Source organism: Carcharhinus amblyrhynchos, unplaced genomic scaffold, assembly GCF_965287045.1.
Source record: "Carcharhinus amblyrhynchos unplaced genomic scaffold, sCarAmb.v2.hapA scaffold_37, whole genome shotgun sequence".
In the NCBI taxonomy this organism is placed as follows: Eukaryota; Metazoa; Chordata; class Chondrichthyes; order Carcharhiniformes; family Carcharhinidae; genus Carcharhinus; species Carcharhinus amblyrhynchos.
The window spans coordinates 4,039,484-4,061,610 of record NW_027649778.1 but is presented as its reverse complement, the minus strand read 5'-3'; the positions used below and the strand labels follow the sequence as shown (position 1 = coordinate 4,061,610).

Here is a 22,127-nt window from a genome sequence, read left to right as displayed (position 1 = left end):
ATTGCCAATTAATCCTTTATGAGCATCGAGAGTTCTTGGAAGCCAAAATAAATCTTCCATATTTTATTTACTGTAAAATATAATTGCAGAAATAAACACACTTAGCTTGGGACATGAGACATTTATTGTGCGTTGTAAAATGTTGAGATATATTTTGTGAATTGTTGCAATGTTTTTAGGGATTTGGATACTAGAGTTATTATGCTTTTTTTGCAATTTACCTTGCCTCAACCCCATATTCCGGCTGCCAGACTTTGTACTGGTTATTGTTCTTTTATACCATCTTAATGTAAAAGGAAAGCCAGTCATTTCTGGTAAATTGTTTCTCACCTTGAGCTTGTCTGGACAGAAAGCTGAGGGGAGTAGTAATAGATAACTGTTTATCCAGCTAAATTTCCAACATCGACTCCATTTAGAAACTATTAAGGTCACTTCCCCACATGAAGTGTTCCTTTAAAGGGGCGGCATGATGGCACAATGGTTAGCATTGCTACCTCACAGTGCCAGGGACCCGGGTTCGATTTCCTGTTTGTATACCTGTCTGTGTGGAGTCTGCACATTCTCTTTGTGCGTGGCTGGGTTTCCTCCAGGTGCTCCGGTGTCCTCCCACAGTCCAAAGATGTAAGGATTAGGTGGATTGGACATGCTAGCTTGCCCCTTAGGGTAGGGGGACTAGTAGGGTTAAGGGATAGGGCTTGGGTGGGATTGTTGTCGGTAGAAACTCAATGAGCCGAATGGCCTCCTTCTGCACTCTTGGGGTTCTATCAAAGAAACAGATCAATTAGAAGCTCGACACCACTACCCTGAGCAACGTCCTAAAATCCCATTTATTATTTTCATTAAAAATACTGAAAGGATTTTAAAATTTGTTGGAAGAAAAAAGACCTGCATTTATTAAGTACCTTTCCTGGACGTCTGAACATCCCAAAACTGAAATACTTTTGAAGTCTCTGTTGTAATGTAGGAAACTGGGCAGTCAACTTACACTCAGCAAAGTGCCAAAAACAGCAACCGAATAATGTGCAAAGAATTTTAGTGATGAGTGATAAATATGGTCGAGACACTGTGGAAAGCTCCCCCTGATCTTCAGTATGGTATCTTTTACATCCATCTGAGAAGGTCTTAGTTTAAAGTCTGATAGCACTTCTCAGTGTAGCATTCCCTCAGGACTGTACTGAGTTTGTGCTCAAGTTTCTAGACTGGCACTTGAACATAGAACTACCTGACTTCAAAGAGTGAGTTTACTACCCACTGAGCCCGGGGAAAACCAGGGAGAGTCAGGGCGGGTTTCATGGTCTCACTCGACCCAAGACTGGAAAATCCCAACGGACCTTCCCATTGTCTGTCCCTCACCTGCTTCGATTCCCATGGAGGTAGAATTCTGACGTCAGTGTCTGTAGACTGTGGAAAATATACCTTCCTCCCTACGTTGAGTAACTTTACAGCAAAGAAGAAAATGACTCTCCAGCTGATATCAGGGTCTGAGGCTCTGCCCAAGACCGCGAGAAACTACAAAAGGTTGAGAATGTAGCCCAGTCCATCACGCAAACCAACCTCCCATCAATTGACTCTGTTTACACTTCCCGCTGCCTCGGAAAACCTGCCAGCATAATCAAGGACCCCATGCACCTCCGGACATTCTCTCTTCCACCTTCTTCTGTTGGGAAAAAGATACAAAAGTCTGAGGTCATGTACCGACCGACTCAAGAACAGCTTCTTCCCTGCTGCTGTCAGACTTTTGAATGTACCTACCTCGCATTAAGTTGATCTTTCTCTACACCCTAGCTATGACATTACATTCTGCGCTCTCTTCTATATGAACGGTATGCTTTGTCTGCATAGCACGCAAGAAACAATACTTTTCACTATGGACTAATACATGTGATAATAATGAATCAAAAAGTTCAGCAGCATGTCAGTGGAGAGCCATTTAATGGTTAAAAGCAAAATGCAGATGTTGAAATCTGAAACAAAAACAGAAATTGCTCGAAATTCTCAGCAGGTCAGACAGCGTCTGTGGAGAGAGAATAGAGCCAACATTTGGAGTGAGGATGACCATCCGTCAGAGCTGATATAATGATGATTAGCTGCTGATTTAGTAATCTGTCAGCGCACACACTACGCTGGAGACTGGGAATTCATGCTCACTGCATACCAGTTATACATTGCACTCCCCAGCTGGGTGATGGTCTAGTCTGGTATTCAACATCAATCCACCCGCCATTCATGAGTCCCAGTGATGCAGAGTCAAACTGCTTATGTTGAAACCAAGTGAACCATTGACTTGTCACCTTTCCCATCTAGAAAGTGACTTAAATCCCAAGGTGTAAAATTTGTTTGTTTAAAGTTAAGAAAGCATTTTTAATTTGAGTGACAACCCCTTCCCCCAACCCGAAGGCTCCCATGAAGCGATTCTTCTAGGTAATGTCGATGTCAATGGAGGAATGTCGCTTTAATAGCTCTTCTGATAGAGCCCATTCCAGGAACTCTCAGTATGGTGAGCAGTGAAAAATAGATAATTTATCCTAATCTTTTATTTCCAGATTCTACAAAGGAGAAAACATCTCAACGGGGTCGTGACTCCAGTAGGATGGGTAAGTTAAAAGCTTTTGGCCATCTTGTTTGATTCTGAGGCAGCTCTGTACTTCACCCTTGTCTGAACAGGCTGGTATGATTAGGGACCACAATATAATGTAATTCACTGTCCTTGTACCTCTGGTACCTGGATTCTAAGGGAGTTCAAAATGATGGGATGAAGCTCTCATCTCTCTGTGAAGTGTTTGTGCCCTGCAGGAAATGAATTGAGCAGTTCCCAGAGTGCTTGACTCACAACATGAAACTGTCCACGATGCGACAGTTTCAGAGAGGAAGTGAAAAAGCAAATAAGAAAAGGAAGAGAGACTTTGGGTGGGATTTTCTGACCATGCTTGCCCCAAAACCAAAATTCCTGCCTGAGATCAACAGACCTTGGCATGGTCCGCCTCCTGCCCGCTACAATTCCCATGGCAGGTGGGCAGGACAACTACCCCCTATGAAAAGAGACAGGCTGCTAACAAAGCATGGAATCCTAAATTTCTCTATAGGCATATCAATAGTAAAAGAGTGGGGTCAATTATGGACCAGAAAGGGGCTTTATGCATGGAGGTAAGGGGCAAGGCTTTGATACTAAATTAATACTTTGCATCTGTCTTTATCAAGGAAAAAAGTGCTGTGCAGATCATGGTGAAAGAGGAGGCAATTCAGACACTTGGAAGATTTTATATGGATAAGTAGAAGGTATTGGATAGGTTGTCTGAACTTAAAGTTGATAAGAGACCAGGACCGGATGAGATGCGCCCAAAGATACTGAGGGAATTGAGAATGTAAATTGCAGAGGCACTTGCAATAATTTTCCATTCTTGCTTAAAATCATATCAGGGGTGGTGCCAGAAGACTGGAGAATTGCAAATGTGACACCCTTGTGAAACAAAGGGTGTAAAGATAAACCCAGCAATTACAGACCAGTTGTTTAATTTTGACGGTGGGGAAGCTTCCACGAACAATAATTCAAGACAAAAATTAATAGTAATTTGGGGTGAAGGAGGTTAACTAAGGAAAGCTAGCATGAATTTATCAAGGAGTACTCGCTGGAATTTTTTTGAAAGGTAATAGAGAGGGTTGATGAGGGCAATGCTATTGATGTAGTGTGCTTGGACTTCCAAAAGGCATTTGATACAATGCCACACAACAGACTTGTGATCAAACCTATAGTTCATGGAACGAGAGACACAGTAACAATATAGATAAAAAAATTGCGCGAGTGGCAGAAAACAGAGCGCTAATGGATGTTTTATAGGTGGAGATTTGAAGCGGAGTTTCCCAGGGGTCGATTTTGGAACCCTTGCTATTTCTGAGATATACTAATAGCCTAGACCTTGGTACACAAGGCATAATTTCAAAATTTGTGGATTATAGGAAACTTATGAGGGAGGCACAGTGGTTAGCAATGCTGCCTCACAGCACCAGGGACCTGGGTTCAATTCTGGTCTTGGCTGACTGTCTGTGTGGAGTTTGCACATTCTCCCCGTGTCTGTGTCTCCTCTGGGTGATCCAATTTCCTGCCACAGATGTGCAGGTTAGGTGGATTGGCCATGCTAAATTGTCCGTTAGTGTCTAGCTAGGGTAAATATATAGGGTTATGGGAATAGGGCCTGGGTGGGATTCCTTCTGCACTGTGGGATTCTATGGTAGTGTGGAACTTTATAAGGATATAGATATATTGTGGAATAAATGCCAGATAAAATTCAATGCAATGAAGTGTGACATGCTTCATTTTGGTAGGAAGAATGAAGATACAATGGGCTGGATTCTCCGACTTCATCCGCAGCTGGGATTCTCCCGTCCTGTTGCGCTCAATGGAGATTTGGCTGAGCACCAAATTCCCTGTCTTTGCTGACAACGATAGCGAGGCGCAGATGGCCAGAGAATTCTGGCCAATATAAAATAGAGGATAGACAGTATCAAATAAAGGGGCGCAGAAGCAGAGGGTCCTGGCATTACATGTACATAAGTCATTGAAGGTGAGGAAGCAGTTAATAAAGCATATACCATCCTACGCTTTGTTAATGGGGGCATAGAATGCAAAGGTTTTTAAACTTATATAAAAAGTGTTTTGGCCTTATGTTTTATATGGCCTTACTTGGAGTAATAGCATCCAGTTTTGGGTGCTACACTTTAGGACAGATGTGAAGACATTGGAGAGTGTCAAATGGATTCATGAGAATGATTCCAGGAATGACGAACTTCAGTCATGTGGATAGATAGGAGAAGTTTGGATTCTTTTTCTCCAAGAACATAAGGTTGAAAGGAGATTTGAAATGTTTAAAATCATGAGGGGTCTGAACAGAGTAGATAGGGAAAGCTGTTTGCACTGATGGAAGATGTGATGATACTGTGCTATTGATATATATTATGTTTAAGTGGCAGTGTTTTTTTAGACAAGTCAATTTGTCTGGGAAGGAATGCAGCAGATGCTGAGAACTCATTTTTGCCATGCAAGTTTTTATTTATCAGAAGGCTTAATGGGGTGTTTTTTTTAATTTCAAGTAATGAAAGGTAAATGGGAGGAGCTAGGCTTGTAGCAGAGAATCAGTTCCATTTTCATTTTAAACAAAGAGCAGTTGTTACCTGGAGCTGGTGGAAAGAAGAGGCTATCTCTCTAACTCTCTCCAGAAGTTTACTCAAAGCTATTAACAAAGATTAATGCAAGTATGCCTGGGAATGTTTAAAAGAGTAAGAGAAATATTGCTTGATTAGAACTGACCAAATTAGAACTTAGAATGGTTTCCTTTCATTTTAAGTATTATTCAATTGTTAAAAGTTAAGCTAATTCATTTGTTATTGTTAAACTGTGTCACATAAAGTTTGTTTTGATAAAAGCTCCCTAATTTGTCAGTGGAATCACATCTGGAGTGAAACATCCTATTCTGACATTTATGCTAAAATAGAGAAACTGTTGGGGTCCAGTCTGGCTTCATAATATACCTGGAGATTCTGATCTGGCAACCTAGCAAAGGATTGATAACAAGAGGGCACAGATTGAAGGCAATTTGCAAAAGAAACAATGGAGACATAAGGAGAAACTTTTTCATGCAGCGAGTGATTTAGATCTGGAATGTGCTGCTTGCAAGTATGGTGGAGGCACGCTCAACTAAAACATTCATGAGGGAATTGGGTTAGTGTCTGAAAAGGAAGAATGTCCAGTCTTATGGGGAGAAGGTGGCAGAATGGCACTAGGTAATTTGCTCATTTGGAGAGCTGGCACAGACATGACAAGCTGAATGGCCTCCTTCTTTGCTGTAATAAATCTGTGGCACTAATTAAAGGAGTCATATTAATCACAGAATATTACAGTGCAGAAGAGGCCCTATGGGCCATCGAGTCTGCACCAACGCACAAAATGCCCTGACCTGCCCACCTACTCTCACTTGCCAGCACTTGGCCTTGAATGTTAATGCTGGTTTGGGAAATGTAAGTAAGTGGAGTGAAGGGGCTCTGCTATGAGGGCCCAGGTACATTGTTAGAGTCACATAGAAGAAACTTAACTCCTACATATATGAGTACTTGATACTGAGGGCTGATATTTCTGAAATGAAAACGTATTCACTTCCAATAATAATGATCCCCATCTTGGATGGTGGCAATACTGTGGCATAGTTAAATCATTGAACTGTAACACTGAAGGACTGAGTGTTATGAGTCTGTATAGAGGTTTTTAGTAAGTGCTGCTTCAGGAGAGGAATGGGGGGGAAAGATGATAATGCCACACCAGAACCAAAACTATACAAGCCCCTTTCCATTCTTCCAATCTGTCTTTTCAAGGCTATTCTTTCCTTCTGGCTATCCATCCAAGAGAGTGGGAAGAATAGATAATACTAACCTCAATAATAGTGTCTTTTCGATTTTTTTCTTATCTAATCCCAGAACAAGGAGCGAAGCTTCGGCCTACCACAAGAACCCTGATTCGCAACACAGGTAAAGGTACGCAGCACTTATTGCTCTGTCTTCATCCCAGATGCATCGCTTCAGCAGGGAGGCTGCTTTAATTGCAATTGAGGTTTGTTACAAATTTAAACAAACAAAGCTTTCTTAAGTTGAAAGTTTGTTGCAGGTGAAGCACTGGATCGTCACAAGCAGAGACCTACTGAAGACAGGCACAAAGACGCACTTCTGATCTCCAAAAATCCAGGTGACTGATCATTCTCAAGATACAAGTGTCATCGGCAAAGCACTGTCTCTTCTTTGTTGTCCATATGCCATTTAATACAACTAATTCCAAAGACTTCATCAGAACTACAGAGGTGAAGTCGAGGCATTAGAGAGAGTACACAAACTTCCAAACAACTTATCTAGCTGACTCTTTGAGAACCACCTGTCCCACATATGGCAGAGCCTGCAGACAACGCACAGCACTTACTAACCCCTGGCGTGGTTTAGGTTTTTGAAAACCTGCACTGATTTGCACTGCTGTGAAATCACACCGAGGTGGTCCACTTTGGTAGGAATAATGGTAGGAAGGATTATTACTTACGTGGAGAAAAACTGCAGCAGGCGATGGTGCAGAGGGACCTAGGGGTCCTTGTGCATGAGTCGCAAAAACCCAGCTTGCAGGTGCAGCAGGTGGTCAGGAAGACGAATGGGATGCTGGCCTTCATAGCGAGGGGGATTGAATATAAAAGTAGGGAGGTCTTGCTGCAGCTGTATAGGGCATTGGTGAGGCCGCAGCTGGAGTACTGTGTGCATTTTTGGGCGCCGCACCTGCGCAAAGATATTTTGGCCTTGGAGGGAGTGCAGAGGAGGTTTACTAGGCTGATACCGGAGTTGAGGGGGTTGAGCTATGAGGAGAGGCTGAATAAACTAGGCTTGTACTCATTAGAGTTTAGAAGAATGAGGGGAGATCTCATTGAGACGTATAAGATGATGAATGGGATGGATAGGATAGAGGTGGAGAGACTCTTCCCGCTCAGAAAGGATAGTAGGACTAGGGGGCACAGCCTCAAGATAAAGGGGGGGCGGTTTAGAACGGAGTTGAGGAGGAACTTCTTCACTCAAAGGGTGGTGAATCTCAGGAATTCTCTGCCCGTTGAAGTGGTGGAGGCTGCCTCGCTAAATATTTTTAAGAAGCGGGTTGATGGGTTTTTGATAAGAGAGGGGATTAAGGGTTATGGGGAGAGGGCGGGAAAGTGGAACTGAGCCACAACAGATCAGCCATGATCTTATTGAATGGCGGGGCAGGCTCGAAGGGCTAGTTGGCCTATTCCTGCTCCTATTTCTTATGTTCTTATCACTGACATGGGGCGGGAATAACCGCAGTGGGAAATCAGATTGGTGTAAAAGGCATTCTGGGACTCTTACATGATTGTCTACACCTTCTGCTAATCCTGCCCCCCGAAAACAGGAAAATTCTCTCCCCCTCCCCATTGGAACTGTTGATTTGATTTACTATTGTCACATGTATTGGGGTACAAAGAAAAGTATTGTTTCTTTCATACTATACAGACAAAGGATACCATTCATAGAGAAGGAAAGGGTGCAGAATGTAGTGTTACAGTCACTCTATGATGTAGAGAAAGATCAACTTAATGCGAGGCAGCGGAGAAGAAGTTGTTCTTGAGTCAGTTGGTGCGTGTCTTCAGACTTCTGTCACTTTTCCTTGATGGAAGAAGGTGGGAAAATGTGTGGGGTATGTGGGGTCCTGACTTATGCTGGCTGCTTTGCCCAGGCAACAGGAAGTGTAGACAGAATCAATGGATGGGAGGCTGGTTCGCTGATGGACTGGGTTCATCCACAACTTTTTGTAGTTCCTTACGGTCTTGGACAGAGCAGGAACCATGCCAAGCTGTGATACAACCAGAAAGAATACTTTCTATGGTGCATCTGTAGAATTTGGTGAGAGTTGTAGCTAACATGCCAAATTTCCTTAGTCTTCTGAGAAATAGAGGTGTCAACGACTTTCTTAACGTGAGTCCACATGAGAGGGACCAGGACAGGTTGTTGGTGATCTGGGCACCTAAAAACTTGAAGCTCTCCACCATTTCTACTTAGTCCCCATTGATGTAAACAAGGGCATGTCCTCCATTACACTTCTGAAGTCAATGACTATCTCCTTTGTTTTGTTGACATTGAGGGATTATTGTCGTCGCACCATCTCATTCCTGTACTCTGTCTCTTCATTGTTTGAGATCCAACCTGCAACGGTGGTGTCATTAGCAAAGTTGAAAATTGAGTTGGAGGGAAATTTGGCCACACATTCATAGGTGTATAAGGAGTATAGTAAGGGGTTTTTCTCCCCTATTGTGATCAGGCCTACTAAAGGCAATAGCTTCACCCACAACTGGGATCAGTTCATTAAGCAAAGATTGGGTATTGTAACATGAAGCTTGGTAAAACATTGGATGGCAGTGAACATTTCAAGGCCAGTTCATTTAATTAAGAGAAGTGATACTTGATCAGTGTTCTAATATTTATGGGAAATAGTTAACAAGAGACATAGTCTCATCCTGTTTTAACATTTTCCTTTCTTCAGAACTTACGTATCCAGCCCTATTGTTTCTATTCAATAGAGATGCAAAGTCGAACCGCAGTGCCAAGTTAGGTAAGTGAGTCCAGTGATTGGCAGCCCTTCCTTCTGATGACAGGATCTTTACACACTGCCATTAAAATAGTAATACTTCCCAAGGCACTGAGGGGGTGGGAGGGTATGAGGAACATCGGATTTTGACAGAGGAGCTAACTAAGGGCATGTCAAACAAAAATAGTTTTTTGAAAGAAAGGTTTGCATTTGTATGTTTTGTGTCCATCAACTCCTCATAAATTTCTCAAAGCAATTCACATACAGTTTAGTTCTTTGAAGTGCAGTGACTGTAGTTATCCAGGCCAATATGGTGCCACAGTGGCGTGGTACAGTGGTGGCACAGTGGTTAGCACTGCCGCCTCACAAAGCCAGGAACCCGGGTTCAATTCCCGGTTTGGGTTACTGTGCGGGGTCTATGCTTTCTCCCCATTTCTGTATGGGTTTCCTCTGGGTGCTCCAGTTTCCTCCCACAGTCCGAAAGACATCTGGTTAGGTACATTGACCCAAACAGGCACTGGAGCGTAGCGACTAGGTGATTTTCACAGTAACTTCATTGCAGTGTTAATGTAAATCATTGAGACGTATGAGACGTATAAGATGATGAATGGGATGGATAGGATAGAGGTGGAGAGGCTCTTCCCGCTCAGAAAGGACAGTAGGACTAGGGGGCACAGCCTCAAGATAAAGGGGGGGCGGTTTAGAACAGAGTTGAGGAGGAACTTCTTCACTCAAAGGGTGGTGAATCTCTGGAATTCTCTGCCCGTTGAAGTGGTGGAGGCTGCCTCGCTAAATATTTTTAAGACGCGGGTTGATGGGTTTTTGATAAGCGAGGGGATTAAGGGTTATGGGGAGAGGGCGGGAATGTGGAACTGAGACACGACAGATCAGCCATGATCTTATTGAATGGCGGGGCAGGCTCGAAGGCTGGATGGCCTACTCATGCTCCTATTTCTTATGTTCTTATGTTTATGTTCTTATGTAAATCTTACTTGTGACCAATAAATAAGATTTAACTAATGATAGGTGGGAGTAGGCTTCCATACCTCATTGGTCTCCAGTGTAATTTGGAACTGCGTAACTTTTCTTCCCTCGTTAGACCAGCCTGTTTCGTGCGAGCAGGAACGCCGATCTGCCATTGAAGAAGCCAAACAGCATCAGTATGAGGGAGCCTTTGTTCCACAGTGTACCACAAGCGGATTATACAAACAGGTGCAGTGTCACCAAGCCACTGGATACTGCTGGTGTGTTCGAGTTGATTCAGGGCACCCAATCCAAGGCACAACTGCACGGTGAGTACGGCGCTAGATTGACTGGCCAGAGCAAGTTTGAATCAGCAGTTGCCATGTTGAGACTGGCAGGATGTCAAGGATTGGTTAGAATATGGCAGTGGGAGGAATACATCACAAGAGGAAGAGATCAGGTTGCACACCTAGCGTGCTCTTTCTAATTGCTGATCAAAGATCAACCTTGGGTAGATTATCCTCCCTATCAGTCAGGAAACTGTATCTGACATGAGGGAAACAGTTGCAGAAATAAACAATTGAGAACACAGAGCAACTTTGCAAATATTGCAATTCATTAATTTGTGCCTAAGAGAGTGAATTATAGAATCGTAGAACCCTACAGTGCAGAAAGAGGCCCTTCGGCCCATCAAGTCCGCACAGACCACAATCCTATCCAGGCCCTACCCCCATATCCCTCCATATTTTACCCGCTAACCCCTCTAACCTAAGCATCTCAGGACACTAAGGGGCAATTTTAGCATGGCCAATCAATCTAACCCACACATCTTTGGAATTATATTGGGTGATATGTGAAATTAAATTTCTCATGCAAGTGAAAAGGTCCACATTTAATGTGGCAGGCCTTGGTGCGAAATCTAGTGAGTACATAAATCTCACCTTTTAAGACACTTTTAAAACCAAGCTCCTTGGTTACATATCCTAATTATCTCATTATCTGGTTAAGTGTTAAATTTTACCATCTGATCACCAAATTTTATCATTTGATCACTAACTGTCTTGGTCTCTGCACACTGAAGCTATAGTTAAGAAAGCCTACCAACACCTCTACTTTCTCAGGAGGCTAAGGAAATTCAGCATGACCATTACAATTCTCACCAATTTTTACACATGCAACATAGAAAGCATCCTTTCCGAATGTATCACAGCTTGGTATGACTCCTGCACTGACCAAGACTGCAAGAGGGGGAGGTGATGGCCTGATGGCGTAATAGTATTATTGCTAATCCAGAAAATGTTCTGGCTAGCTGGGTTTGCATCCCGCCACCACAGATGGTGGAATTACAATTCAATTAAAAAAAAGTCTGGAATTAAGAATCTACTGATGACCATGAAACCATCGTTGACTGTCGGAAAAACCCATCTGGTTCACTAATGTCTTTTAGGGAAGGAAATCTGCTGTCCTTACCTAGTCTGGCCTACATGTGATTCCAGAGCCACAGCAATGTGGTTGACTCTCAACTGCCCTTGGACATTGAGGGATGGGCAATAAATGCCAGCCAGCGACGTGCATGACCCATGAATGAATTAGGAAAAGGAAACTACAAAGGGTTGTAAATGAAGCCCAGTCCATCACGCAAACCAGCCTCCCATCCATTGACTCCGTCTACACTTCCTGTTGCTTCACAAAAGCAGCCAGCATAATCAAGGACCCCTTGAACCCTGGACATTCTTTCTTCCACCTTCTCCCATCAGGAAAAAGATACAGAAATCTGAGGACATGTAGCAACCGGCTCAAGAACCGCTTCTTCCCTCCTGCCATCAGTCTTTTGAATGGACCTACCTTGCATAAGTTATCTTTCTTCACACCCTATCTATGACTGTAACACTACATTCTGCACTCTCTCCTTTCCTTCTCCCCTATATACTCTATGAATGGTATGCTTTGTCTGTATGGCGCACAAGAAACAATACTTTTTACTATATCCATGACAATAATAAATCAAATCAAAGCTTGAAATCCTTGAATTGAACAATCAAGTTAGAGAATTTTAACTTATTCTACCGTTCTCTGCAGTAACCAGACACCGGACTGTGGCAGTGGTGCAAGGTCAAAAATCTCTGAGATGGGTCCTCTCTTCAGAGATAGGAAACTCCAAGGTGAGTATCTTGGAAATTGATGAGAGAATAATTAAGAAACAAAGCTAGGCATTAGATGATAGACAGTGTGATATCATTTTCATCAGGTGTAGGTTCATGTTCCACTCCAGGGTTTGAGCTCCTAATCGAGCTTGATATTACAGGAAGGGTGATTCCCCAAAAGGATCGATCACCCACTTAAAATAGGGCTGATAAAAGATTCCATCATTTTCCTTATGACAGATGTTAGGCTAACTAGCCTTTAGTTTCCTGTTTTCTGTCTCCTTCCTTTCTTGAGTAGAGGAGTTGTATTCACCAGACGGGACGTTTTGGCCCCCCTCACCGTGATTTTATTTCTCTTGGAAGGTAGTGACTCTTTGGAGACCCTTCCTCAAAGGTCAGTGGGAGCAGAGCCTTTAAATGTTTTCAACTCAGAGGTTTTAAAGTTTATAAAGTTTATTTATTAATGACACAAGTTGGCTTACATTAACACTGCAATGAAGTTACTGTGAAAATCCCCCAGTCGCCACACTCCGGTGCCTGTTCGGGTACACTGAGGAAGAATTTAGCATGGCCAATGCACCTAATCTGAACTGTGGGAGGAAACTGGAGCACCCGGAGGAAACCCACGTAGACATGGGGGAAACATGTAAACGCCACACAGACAGTGGCCTGATGTGGAATCGAACCCAGGTCCCTGGCACTATGAGGCAGCAGTGCTAACCACTGTGCCATCTTGCTGCAGAGGTGGATAGACTCTTGATAAATCACGGATAAAATGCTATCTGGGCTAGGCGCAAGTTGATAGTCAGATTGACCATGATCCTATTGAATGGTGGAGCAGCCATTGCTCCTAACCTGTATGTTCATTCTGAGTCTCAATTGAGATGTTAAACTGGATTCCTAGTTCAGATTGATGGAAAAGTTCTCGTGCTTCTTTTCTGAAGAATACTAAGTTCTCCTTGGCTCTTGGTCAACATTCATCCCCTCCATCAACACAAACAAAGCAGCAACTAGCTATTCATTTTATTTGCTGTTGTGGGATCTCATTTTGTTCAAATGGCCAACTACTTCTGCCTGCAGGTAGTGGGACAGAGTCCAAATGCACATTGCAATGACTTGCTAATCTTTATTATGTTTCAGGTTGTCCTGGTGGAAAGAAGACTGAGTTTGTGACAGCATTGTTGAAGTCCCTAATCATGGACATGGACCAATCTGGTTACCATCTGACATGGAGAAGGTATGGTATAACTGGTTAGGACTTAGAGGGAAAAGGCATATAGCTTCTATGAAATCCTGGTATCTTACACAGCAACCTGGATTGCACACTTCCTTCTTTACTGCTGTTCATTAAATGTTATTGGAATGGATGCTACAGTAATAAGTCTCATGATCCATCAACTGCAACTAGATTTTGCTGTGACTAGTGAGGTTAAGCGTTCCTCTCTAATTACTGGTGTTCTGTGTGAAATGAGCATGGCAGTCTAACCTACTTTCTGTTGGGTACGCTTTCACAATGCAAAACATCACCTAATTCAGGAAACTTCCCACTGCCTTGGAAAAGCAGCCAGCATAATCAAGGAACCCATGCACCCAGACATACTCTCTTCCACCTTCTTCCATCAGGAAAAAGCTACAAAATTCTGAGGTCATGTACCAACCAACTCAAGAATAGCTTCTTCCCTGCTGCCATTAGACTTTTGAATGGACCTACCTCATATTAAGTTGATCTTTCTCTGCACCCTAGCTATGAAAGTAACACTACATTCTGCACTCTCTCCTTTCCTTCTCTATGTACCGTATGCTTTGTATAGTGCACAAGAAACAATATTTTTCATTGCATACTATTACATGTGACAATTATAAATCAAATCAAACTGGCACCAAGTTGGTAATTTCATTCATACTTGGCATAAGAATGCCTAGTGTAGGAAGTGGAAATGCCACACTGGTTGATGGTTGCTCTAGGCAAAAGGATTATGTTTGAAGTGCATTGTTGGGAACAGTGCAGAGCTTTGCATCTAATACTATTTGATCTGGAAATGCTTGATGCTGACACAGATTGGATTAATTTCTTCCACCCTTGAGCTAGTGGTTGGGTAATCTACTTGAAAATGATTTTTTAGCCAAAAGGTGGGAAAAATTCTTCATTCCTCAGTCTTGACATTTCAAACTTTGGTGAGATCTGATGGAATATTCCAGACAAGCAACTATACTGTTGAGGTATTTCTGCTCTTTCTCTGGTCATTTATTTGGTTGGGAACTTCCTTGCAACTGCTCCTGTTCAGTCACTGTAACTTCACCAAGTGTGCTGCATACATTCACATCGGATACTGTCATGTAGAGGATACAAATAAAATTCTAGAAATAATTGTGAATCAAGAAGTGAAAGGGAGAGAAGAACTTAAAAAAACTGCAGTCACCAGGTAAAGAGTACTGAGAGGGTGATACGGTGGCACAGTGGTTAGCACTGCTGCCTCACAGCGCCAGGAATCAGCTTTCAATCCAGGCCTTGGGTCACTGTCTGTCTGGAGTTTGCACATTCTCCCCATGTCTGTGTGGGTTTCCTCCAAGTGCTCTGGTTTCCTCCCAGAGTCCAAAGATGTGCAGGTTAGGTTGATTTGCCATGCTAAATTGACGCTAGTATCAGGGGATTAGCAGGGTGAATATGTGGGGTTACAGGAAAAAGGCCTCGGTGGGATTGTGGTTGGTGCAGACTCAATGGGCCAAATGGCCTTCTTCTGCACTGTAGCGATTCTATGAAAATTATTAAAATTTAAAGTTGACAAGTCTCCAGATCCTGATGGATTTGGGTTTTAAAAGGAATGGCTGCTGAGATAGTAGATGCATTGGTTTTCGTTTTCAAAAATCCCTTAGATTCTAGAAGGGTCCCATCAGATTGGAACATAGTGGAGGAAAATTTTCCATCCCACCCACCAAGGGAATCATACTGGATGAAGGGTGGACTACGCAAAGGTCTGTTGATCTCGGGCAGGATTTCCCAGTTTGAGGGCGAGCGTGGCCAGAAAATCCCACCCAGTGAATATAACTCCTCGATTCAAGGAAGGAAGGAAACAGTAAGCAGGAAACCACAGGCTAGTTAGCCTAACATCTGTCATAAGGAAAATGATGGAATATTTTGTTAAGGAATTGTAGCAGGACACCTAGAAAATTTCAGTGAAACAGGCAGAGCCTATATGGTTTTGTGAAAGGGAAATTGTGTTTGAAAAATTTATTCTTTGAGGAAGTCCAAAGACGTGCAGGTTAGGTAGATTGGCTGTGCTAAATTGCCCCTTAGTGTCCAAAGCTGTGCAGGTTAGGTGGATTGGCTGTGCTAAATTGCCCCTTGGTATCCAAATATGTGCAGGTTAGGTGGATTAGCCATGGCAAATTGCCCGGTCATGTCCAAAGATGTGCAGGTTTGGTGTATTAGCCATGGTAAATGTGCACAATTACAGGAAAGAGCAGAGAGATAGGAGGGATGGGGTGGGATGCTTTTCCAGAGAGTTGGTGCCAAACTTGATGGGCTAAATGGTCTCTTTCTGCACTGTAGGGATCCTATGGTTCTAATAACATAGAGAAAGTGAATCTATGGATGTGTTGTACTGAAATTTTTAGAATGCATTGCATTTGACAAAGTGCGACATCAGTACCGTAGGGGGTAACATATTAGCATGGATAGAATATAGATAGCTTAGCTAACAGGAAACATATAGAACGCATAAATGCATCATTTTCAGATTGGCAAGGTGTAATAAGTGCTATTGGGATCAATATTTGGGCCTCAACTATTTACAACCATATCAATGACTTGGATGAAGAGATCAAATATATTATTGCTAATTTTGCTGATGACACAAAGATAAGTCAGAAAGTAAGTTTAATGAAGACAATGCGGGTTGGGGGGGGTTAGTTTTGCCGCCCAGCTTGTCACAGTGAATCATAGCAGATGGGGGTAGGTGGGGGTGCGGAACGCCAGTTAACTTTGGGTGGCAGTTTCCAGTTTTGGGGCAAGCACGGCTAGAAAATCCCACCCAAGGAGTCTCCAGAAGGAAATGGATAGGTTAACTGAGTGGGTAAAAAAATTGGCAGATGGGAGTATAATGTGGGAACATATGAACTTGTCCACTTTGGCTGAAAGAATACAAAATTATCTAAATGGAGAGAGATTGGGTTCAAAGGGATGTATGAATGACATAATGTTAGTTTGCAGATATAGGGAGTGATTTTGAAGGCAAATAGAATGTTGATGTTTATTGCAAGAAGAATGACATACAAAAGTAGAGATGCTTTGTTATCTCCATCCTTGTTTATAACTGGGATTCTCCAGTGCTGCTGAAAGTGAGTGGAGTTTTGGTTGCAACACCAAACTTTCCATTTTCAGTTGCAGTGCTGTGGCCATGGACAAGATCAGAGAATCCTGCCTCACATCTACAGTATTGGGTATAGCTTTGGTTTCCATATTTGATAAAGGACATAGCTGCATTTGAAGCTGTTCAGGAAAGGTACACTTGACTGATTCCTGGGATGAGGGGGTTATTTCACAAGGAAAGATAGGACAGGCTGGGCCTATATCCAGTGGAGTTTAGAAGAATAAGAGGTGATCATATTGAAAGATATAGGGGATGACTGTCCTATCCCGCTGCGCTGGTTTTTTTAGTGCAGCGGGATGGGAGATTTCAGTGGGGCCAGATTAGCGCAATCCGCCCTGGGCATCCGGACCCAAATGCTTCTCCCAGCATCGGCTCCAGAAATAAGTGCGGATCTGCATTACATATGCAGAACGTCATTTTAGTCTATGTTTAATGAATTAGCACGTCTAGGACTGAAATCTCCAGGCCCGCTAATTGCATTTTCAGACAACAGTCTTATTCTATTTGACAGAACTTGACTTACCACATTCTCAGGAAAGCATTCCAAATGCTAACTACTCATTGTGTAAAAATGCTTCTCCTGGTATCACCTTTTTTTTTAAAGTAATAATTTAAAATCTGTGCGTTTTTGTGCTTGATTCTTTTTCCCTATCCACTTTGTGCAGCCTACTCATGATTTTGAATAAGAACATAAGAACATAAGAAATAGGAGCAGGAGTAGGCCATCCAGCCCTTCGAGCCTGCCCCGCCATTCAATAAGATCATGGCTGATCTGTCGCTGCTCAGTTCCACTTTCCCGCCCTCTCCCCATAACCCTTAATCCCCTCTCTTATCAAAAACCCATCAACCCGCGTCTTAAAAATATTTAGCGAGGCAGCCTCCACCACTTCAACGGGCAGAGAATTCCAGAGATTCACCACCCTTTGAGTGAAGAAGTTCCTCCTCAACTCCGTTCTAAACCGCCCCCCTTTTATCTTGAGGCTGTGCCCCCTAGTCCTACTGTCTCTTTTGAGCGGGAAGAGTCTCTCCACCTCTATCCTATCCATCCCATTCATCATCTTATACGTCTCAATGAGATCTCCCCTCATTCTCCTAAACTCTAACGAGTACAAGCCCAGTTTATTCAGCCTCTCCTCATAGCTCAACCCCCTCAACTCCGGTATCAGCCTAGTAAACCTCCTCTGCACTCCCTCCAAGGCCAAAATATCTTTGCGCAGGTGCGGCGCCCAAAACTGCACACAGTACTCCAGCTGCGGCCTCACCAATGCCCTATACAGCCGCAGCAAGACCTCCCTACTTTTATATTCAATCCCCCTCGCTATGAAGGCCAGCATCCCATTCACCTTCCTGACCACCTGCTGCACCTGCAAGCTGGGTTTTTGCGACTCATGCACAAGGACCCCGAGGTCCCTCTGCACCGTCGCCTGCTGCAGTTTTTCGCCACGTAAGTAATAGTCCTTCCTACCATTCTTCCTACCAAAGTGGACCACCTCACACTTGCCAACATTAAATTCCATTTGCCATTTCCTGGCCCATTCGCCCAGCCTATCTAGATCCTTCTGCAGACTCTCCACACCCTCCGCACAATTTGCCGTTCCCCCAATCTTGGTGTCATCAGCAAATTTCGACACCCTACACTCGGTTCCCTCCTCCAGATCATACCTCTATCATACCTCTATCAAATCTCCTCTTAACCTTCTTTTCTCTAAGTCCTAACTTCTCTAAACTGAAGAAGTTCATAACTGAAGTTCTTTATCCACAGAACCATTCTGCACTCTCTCTAATGCCCTCACATTCTTGCTAAAGTGTGGCGCCCATAGACACAATACTTTGGTTGAGCCTAGAGATTCTTGGCTAACAAGAGAGTCAAAGAATATTGAGGGTAGGCAGGAAAGTGGCATTGAGGCCACAAGCAATCAGCCATGATCATAGTGAATGGCGGAGTAGGTTCAAGGGCCCAAATGGCCTGCTCCTAATTCCTGCTGCCCTTATTTGGAGCTGTTATGGGATATTGTCGTACCTCCTTTATCCCTAATACAAGTTTGAGGAGTAGGAGACAGCGAACACATCTAGATAATACTCTATTATATCAAGTCAATGAGATAATACAACAGAATCTCTTTTATACAGTACTATATAGGTATAATTAACCCATAATATCCTAAAACAGTTAAGGTATGCTCATTATCTCCTGATAAGATATCTTAACTGTTTTCACCAAATTCAGCAAGACTAGATTAAAAATTCCTGGGACCTCTAGTTCATTGTATTTTTATAGGTTTCAATACATTAGACAAATGGCAGCGGTCATCTGCCGTCATGTCCTGTGCAGTTGCCCTAACTCTGTATTTTAGTGTTAAAGTTGGTTGTTGTTCTATATTGTGCATACTTTTGACATCTCAACTCTTCTGATTTTTATTACTTTGGAGTCCAATTTACATTGACATTCCTTGCTCGCATATTTTGTGTGATATTTTTTGTTTTGAAGTTGAGAAATTTGGAAGATAGGTTAAAGTTGAAAAGAGTAAGATAGCAGATGAGAGATATTACAATGGTTACCTAGGTTTGGGATCAATATTCAAGCTTCATTTAAGAACATGCTTTTATTTAATTAATTCTACCGACGTGGGCACCATTGGTGAAGCCAGCATTTGTTGCCCATTCTTAGTTACTCTTCAGAAAGTGGTGATAAGCCTTCTTGTATTTCTATTATTAGTGTCACGAGTAGGTTTACATTAACACTACAATGAAGTTACTGTGAAAATTCCCTAGTTGCCACACTCTGGCCCCTGTTCGGGTACACTGAGGGAGAATTTAGTGTGGCCAATACACCCTAACCAGCATGTCTTTCGGATTGTGGGAGGAAACCAGAGCACCCAGAGGAAACCCACGCAGACACAGGGAGAACGTGCAAACTCTGCACAGACGGTTACCCAAGTTAGGAGTCAAACCCAGGTCTCTGGAGCTGTGAGGCAGTAGTGCTAACCACTGTGCCACCGTACCATCCATGAACCACTGCAGTCCATATGTTGATGGTATTCCCATAAAAAGATTGGGTAGGGAGTTTTGTGGCTTTGACCCAGAAACAATTGCGGTCAATACTTATTTAAGTGTGAGTTCTTACTCTGCAGAAATCAAACCTAGGACAGGCTGCTTTTTATGCCATTGTATATGTCTTTTCTGTTTCTCTGTAGAGTCTCTGAAGGATCGACTAGTTTTCTGTTGGAAGATCGTGCCATTCGCTGGTATTTTGGGAGACTGGACAAGGACTTCAACAATGAGATCTCCGAGAAAGAGCTGAGGCCCTTTAAGGTTTACCTGAGGAAGAATGCCAAGCCGAAAAAGTGCACGAGGAAGTTCATAGAATACTGCGATCTTAATGGCAGCAAGTCCATTTCACTCCATGAGCTGAAGGGATGCTTGGGGTTCACCAAAAGCAGAAGTAGGCCAATGTTTTAATGACTCTATCTTCATGATTCATCAAGATGAAGGATGTTAGTGCTGGGATACGGGGGATAAGTATATCATAGTATAGAGATTATGTTACTGGATTAGTAATCCAGAAGTCTATACTATTAAATCAGTGGACTGGAGCCTGACTTTACTTTTTTAAATATTGCAAGCCGCCTTCCCAATCTTACCTGTTACCGAGTTTCTCAACTACAATAAGAATATATATTGTAAATAGTCTGGTACAATGACTGGGCCAATTTCATTGTCATATACCAAGTAGCAATGGTCATCTCACAATGAGGAGTGGATTGGCTATGACTATATCGTGGAGGCACCACCAAACCAGTGTCTTGAAGATCAAGGTCGTCAGGGTGAAGATCAGTTTTTGACCCATTGCTTCATTGTTGCTGGAAGTAATGGATTTTTTTTTAATTAGTAGATCTTAGCTGTCTGCTGTTAACTTCCATTTTGCACGACTGAAGCAATTATCTGTTAAGTTGTATATTGTCCTTGTTTGGTATTGCTTCAGTGTTTAGAGTTTATTTGCTTCTACAGTTTTGCTGGACAGCACATCTTAATATCAGTAGAGAGGTCATTTGCAAATATTTGTGTTTTGTCCTGTCACATTTCAGCACAAAATGGGAGTTTTGCTAAAGTATGGTTTGGAAGGAACTTCAGAGGGAGAAGGGTCCACGCCTGTGACTTTTTGTTCCACTTACTGCTACATATCCAATCTAGTGCAAGCAATTGTGCTTTGGGACCTCCAGGTTCATACACACAACCGATGCCAAAAAGTATCCCTTGCACAGAACCATACATATTTACCCCACATCCTTACAAACACATATACACACCCGCCCCCTCTCACAGTTGGCTGCATCTCGCATCCATACAGATTATTTGGTAGCCGATAAGAACTTCATTAGGATTGTACAAACACATTTCATATAGGACGCACTTCCACTGAACTCGTGCACTATCATACCATCAGCTTGAATCTCTCCAGCCATGTATCACTCTCCCATCTGTGTTTTAATCATTCTGGTAACTCCGGCATTTCTCTTTCATTGGAGACTGACAGCATAAGGGAAAAGTTCTAGCATCTATACTGGTTGGAAAAGTTCTCTGTTGGGCCTATACTTTCACAAGAGGGTACTCACTATCACTACGAATGCTGGGATAGCCCTCTCTCTATGGCTTTTTTACTTTCGCTTGCTGTCATGGAAGAGAATAAAAGAACTGTCATTTATGTAGCAACTTGTCACCTCAGAAACACACGTATGTATCCCACACAGTGAATTGTCTTGAAGTACAGTGACTTGTTAGGAACTCCCTTGGCTCAAAAGCTGTTAAAAGAAAACAATCTTAAAGGGAAGAGAAAGGCAGGCAAAGAAGTTAAGAAGGCTGCTAGACTTGCTTTTGGGACATGTGACAAGTGTACAGTTTTGGCACATGTTGATTCCCTCAGGCAAACAGTTTGCAAACAGAAAGATTGCACCAATGGGTTGACATTTTTCCTCGCTCTGTTCCCCTGCAGGGTGTTCACTATACAGAAATTGGACGCAGATCAGGGTCTAACCTGAAGGTCTGAGGCCAGCAGCCTTTCAAAGCTTTGGGCTGACCTGGGTTCCTGTTCGTTCACATACTTTTGTGAGTTAAACATTTTGCGCATACAGCAACAGATGTCAGCAAGCTCATAAATCAATGTGCCACATGATTTAAAAAAAACCTTCTATGTTTGAAGTAAGAATGTGAGAATGATTAAGTGGACATAACGTTGGTTCAGTTTGTTTCGGAGTAAGGGATAAAATATGACAGTGTAATTAAAAAAATGGATACATGCAGATTAAAGCTTTACATTTTTTTAATGAGCTTTGAGTGCCTTTTCTTTTTCTCTCCCAAAAGAAAACAAAGTCCCAAAAGGAAAAAATAGATAAATAGCAACTCAAATTCACATAAGGCTTTTAACATCATAAAATATCCCAGGTGCTTTGCAAACGATCAGGCACTCACACAGATTTGACAGTGGGTTTCAGAGAAGTGTCCAAGGCAAACCTGAATGTCAGCTTTCTGGGGAAACTGTAAAAT

General features: G+C 42.7%; 1 protein-coding gene across 1 annotated transcript in view; it reads left to right on the top strand.

Moving 5' to 3' along the window:
• LOC145362121 (SPARC-related modular calcium-binding protein 1-like) overlaps positions 1 to 21,875 on the top strand; it is a 75,731-nt gene extending 53,856 nt beyond the window's left edge. Inside the window, exons 5-12 of the mRNA XM_080218168.1 lie at positions 2,544 to 2,594; positions 6,463 to 6,519; positions 6,650 to 6,727; positions 9,065 to 9,133; positions 10,209 to 10,401; positions 12,152 to 12,234; positions 13,357 to 13,453; positions 19,781 to 21,875. Coding sequence (XP_080074294.1) covers positions 2,544 to 2,594; positions 6,463 to 6,519; positions 6,650 to 6,727; positions 9,065 to 9,133; positions 10,209 to 10,401; positions 12,152 to 12,234; positions 13,357 to 13,453; positions 19,781 to 20,045 — 893 coding nt within the window. The 3' untranslated portion in view covers positions 20,046 to 21,875. The remainder of the gene's footprint in view (positions 1 to 2,543; positions 2,595 to 6,462; positions 6,520 to 6,649; positions 6,728 to 9,064; positions 9,134 to 10,208; positions 10,402 to 12,151; positions 12,235 to 13,356; positions 13,454 to 19,780) is intronic.
• The last annotated feature ends 252 nt before the right edge of the window (positions 21,876 to 22,127 follow it).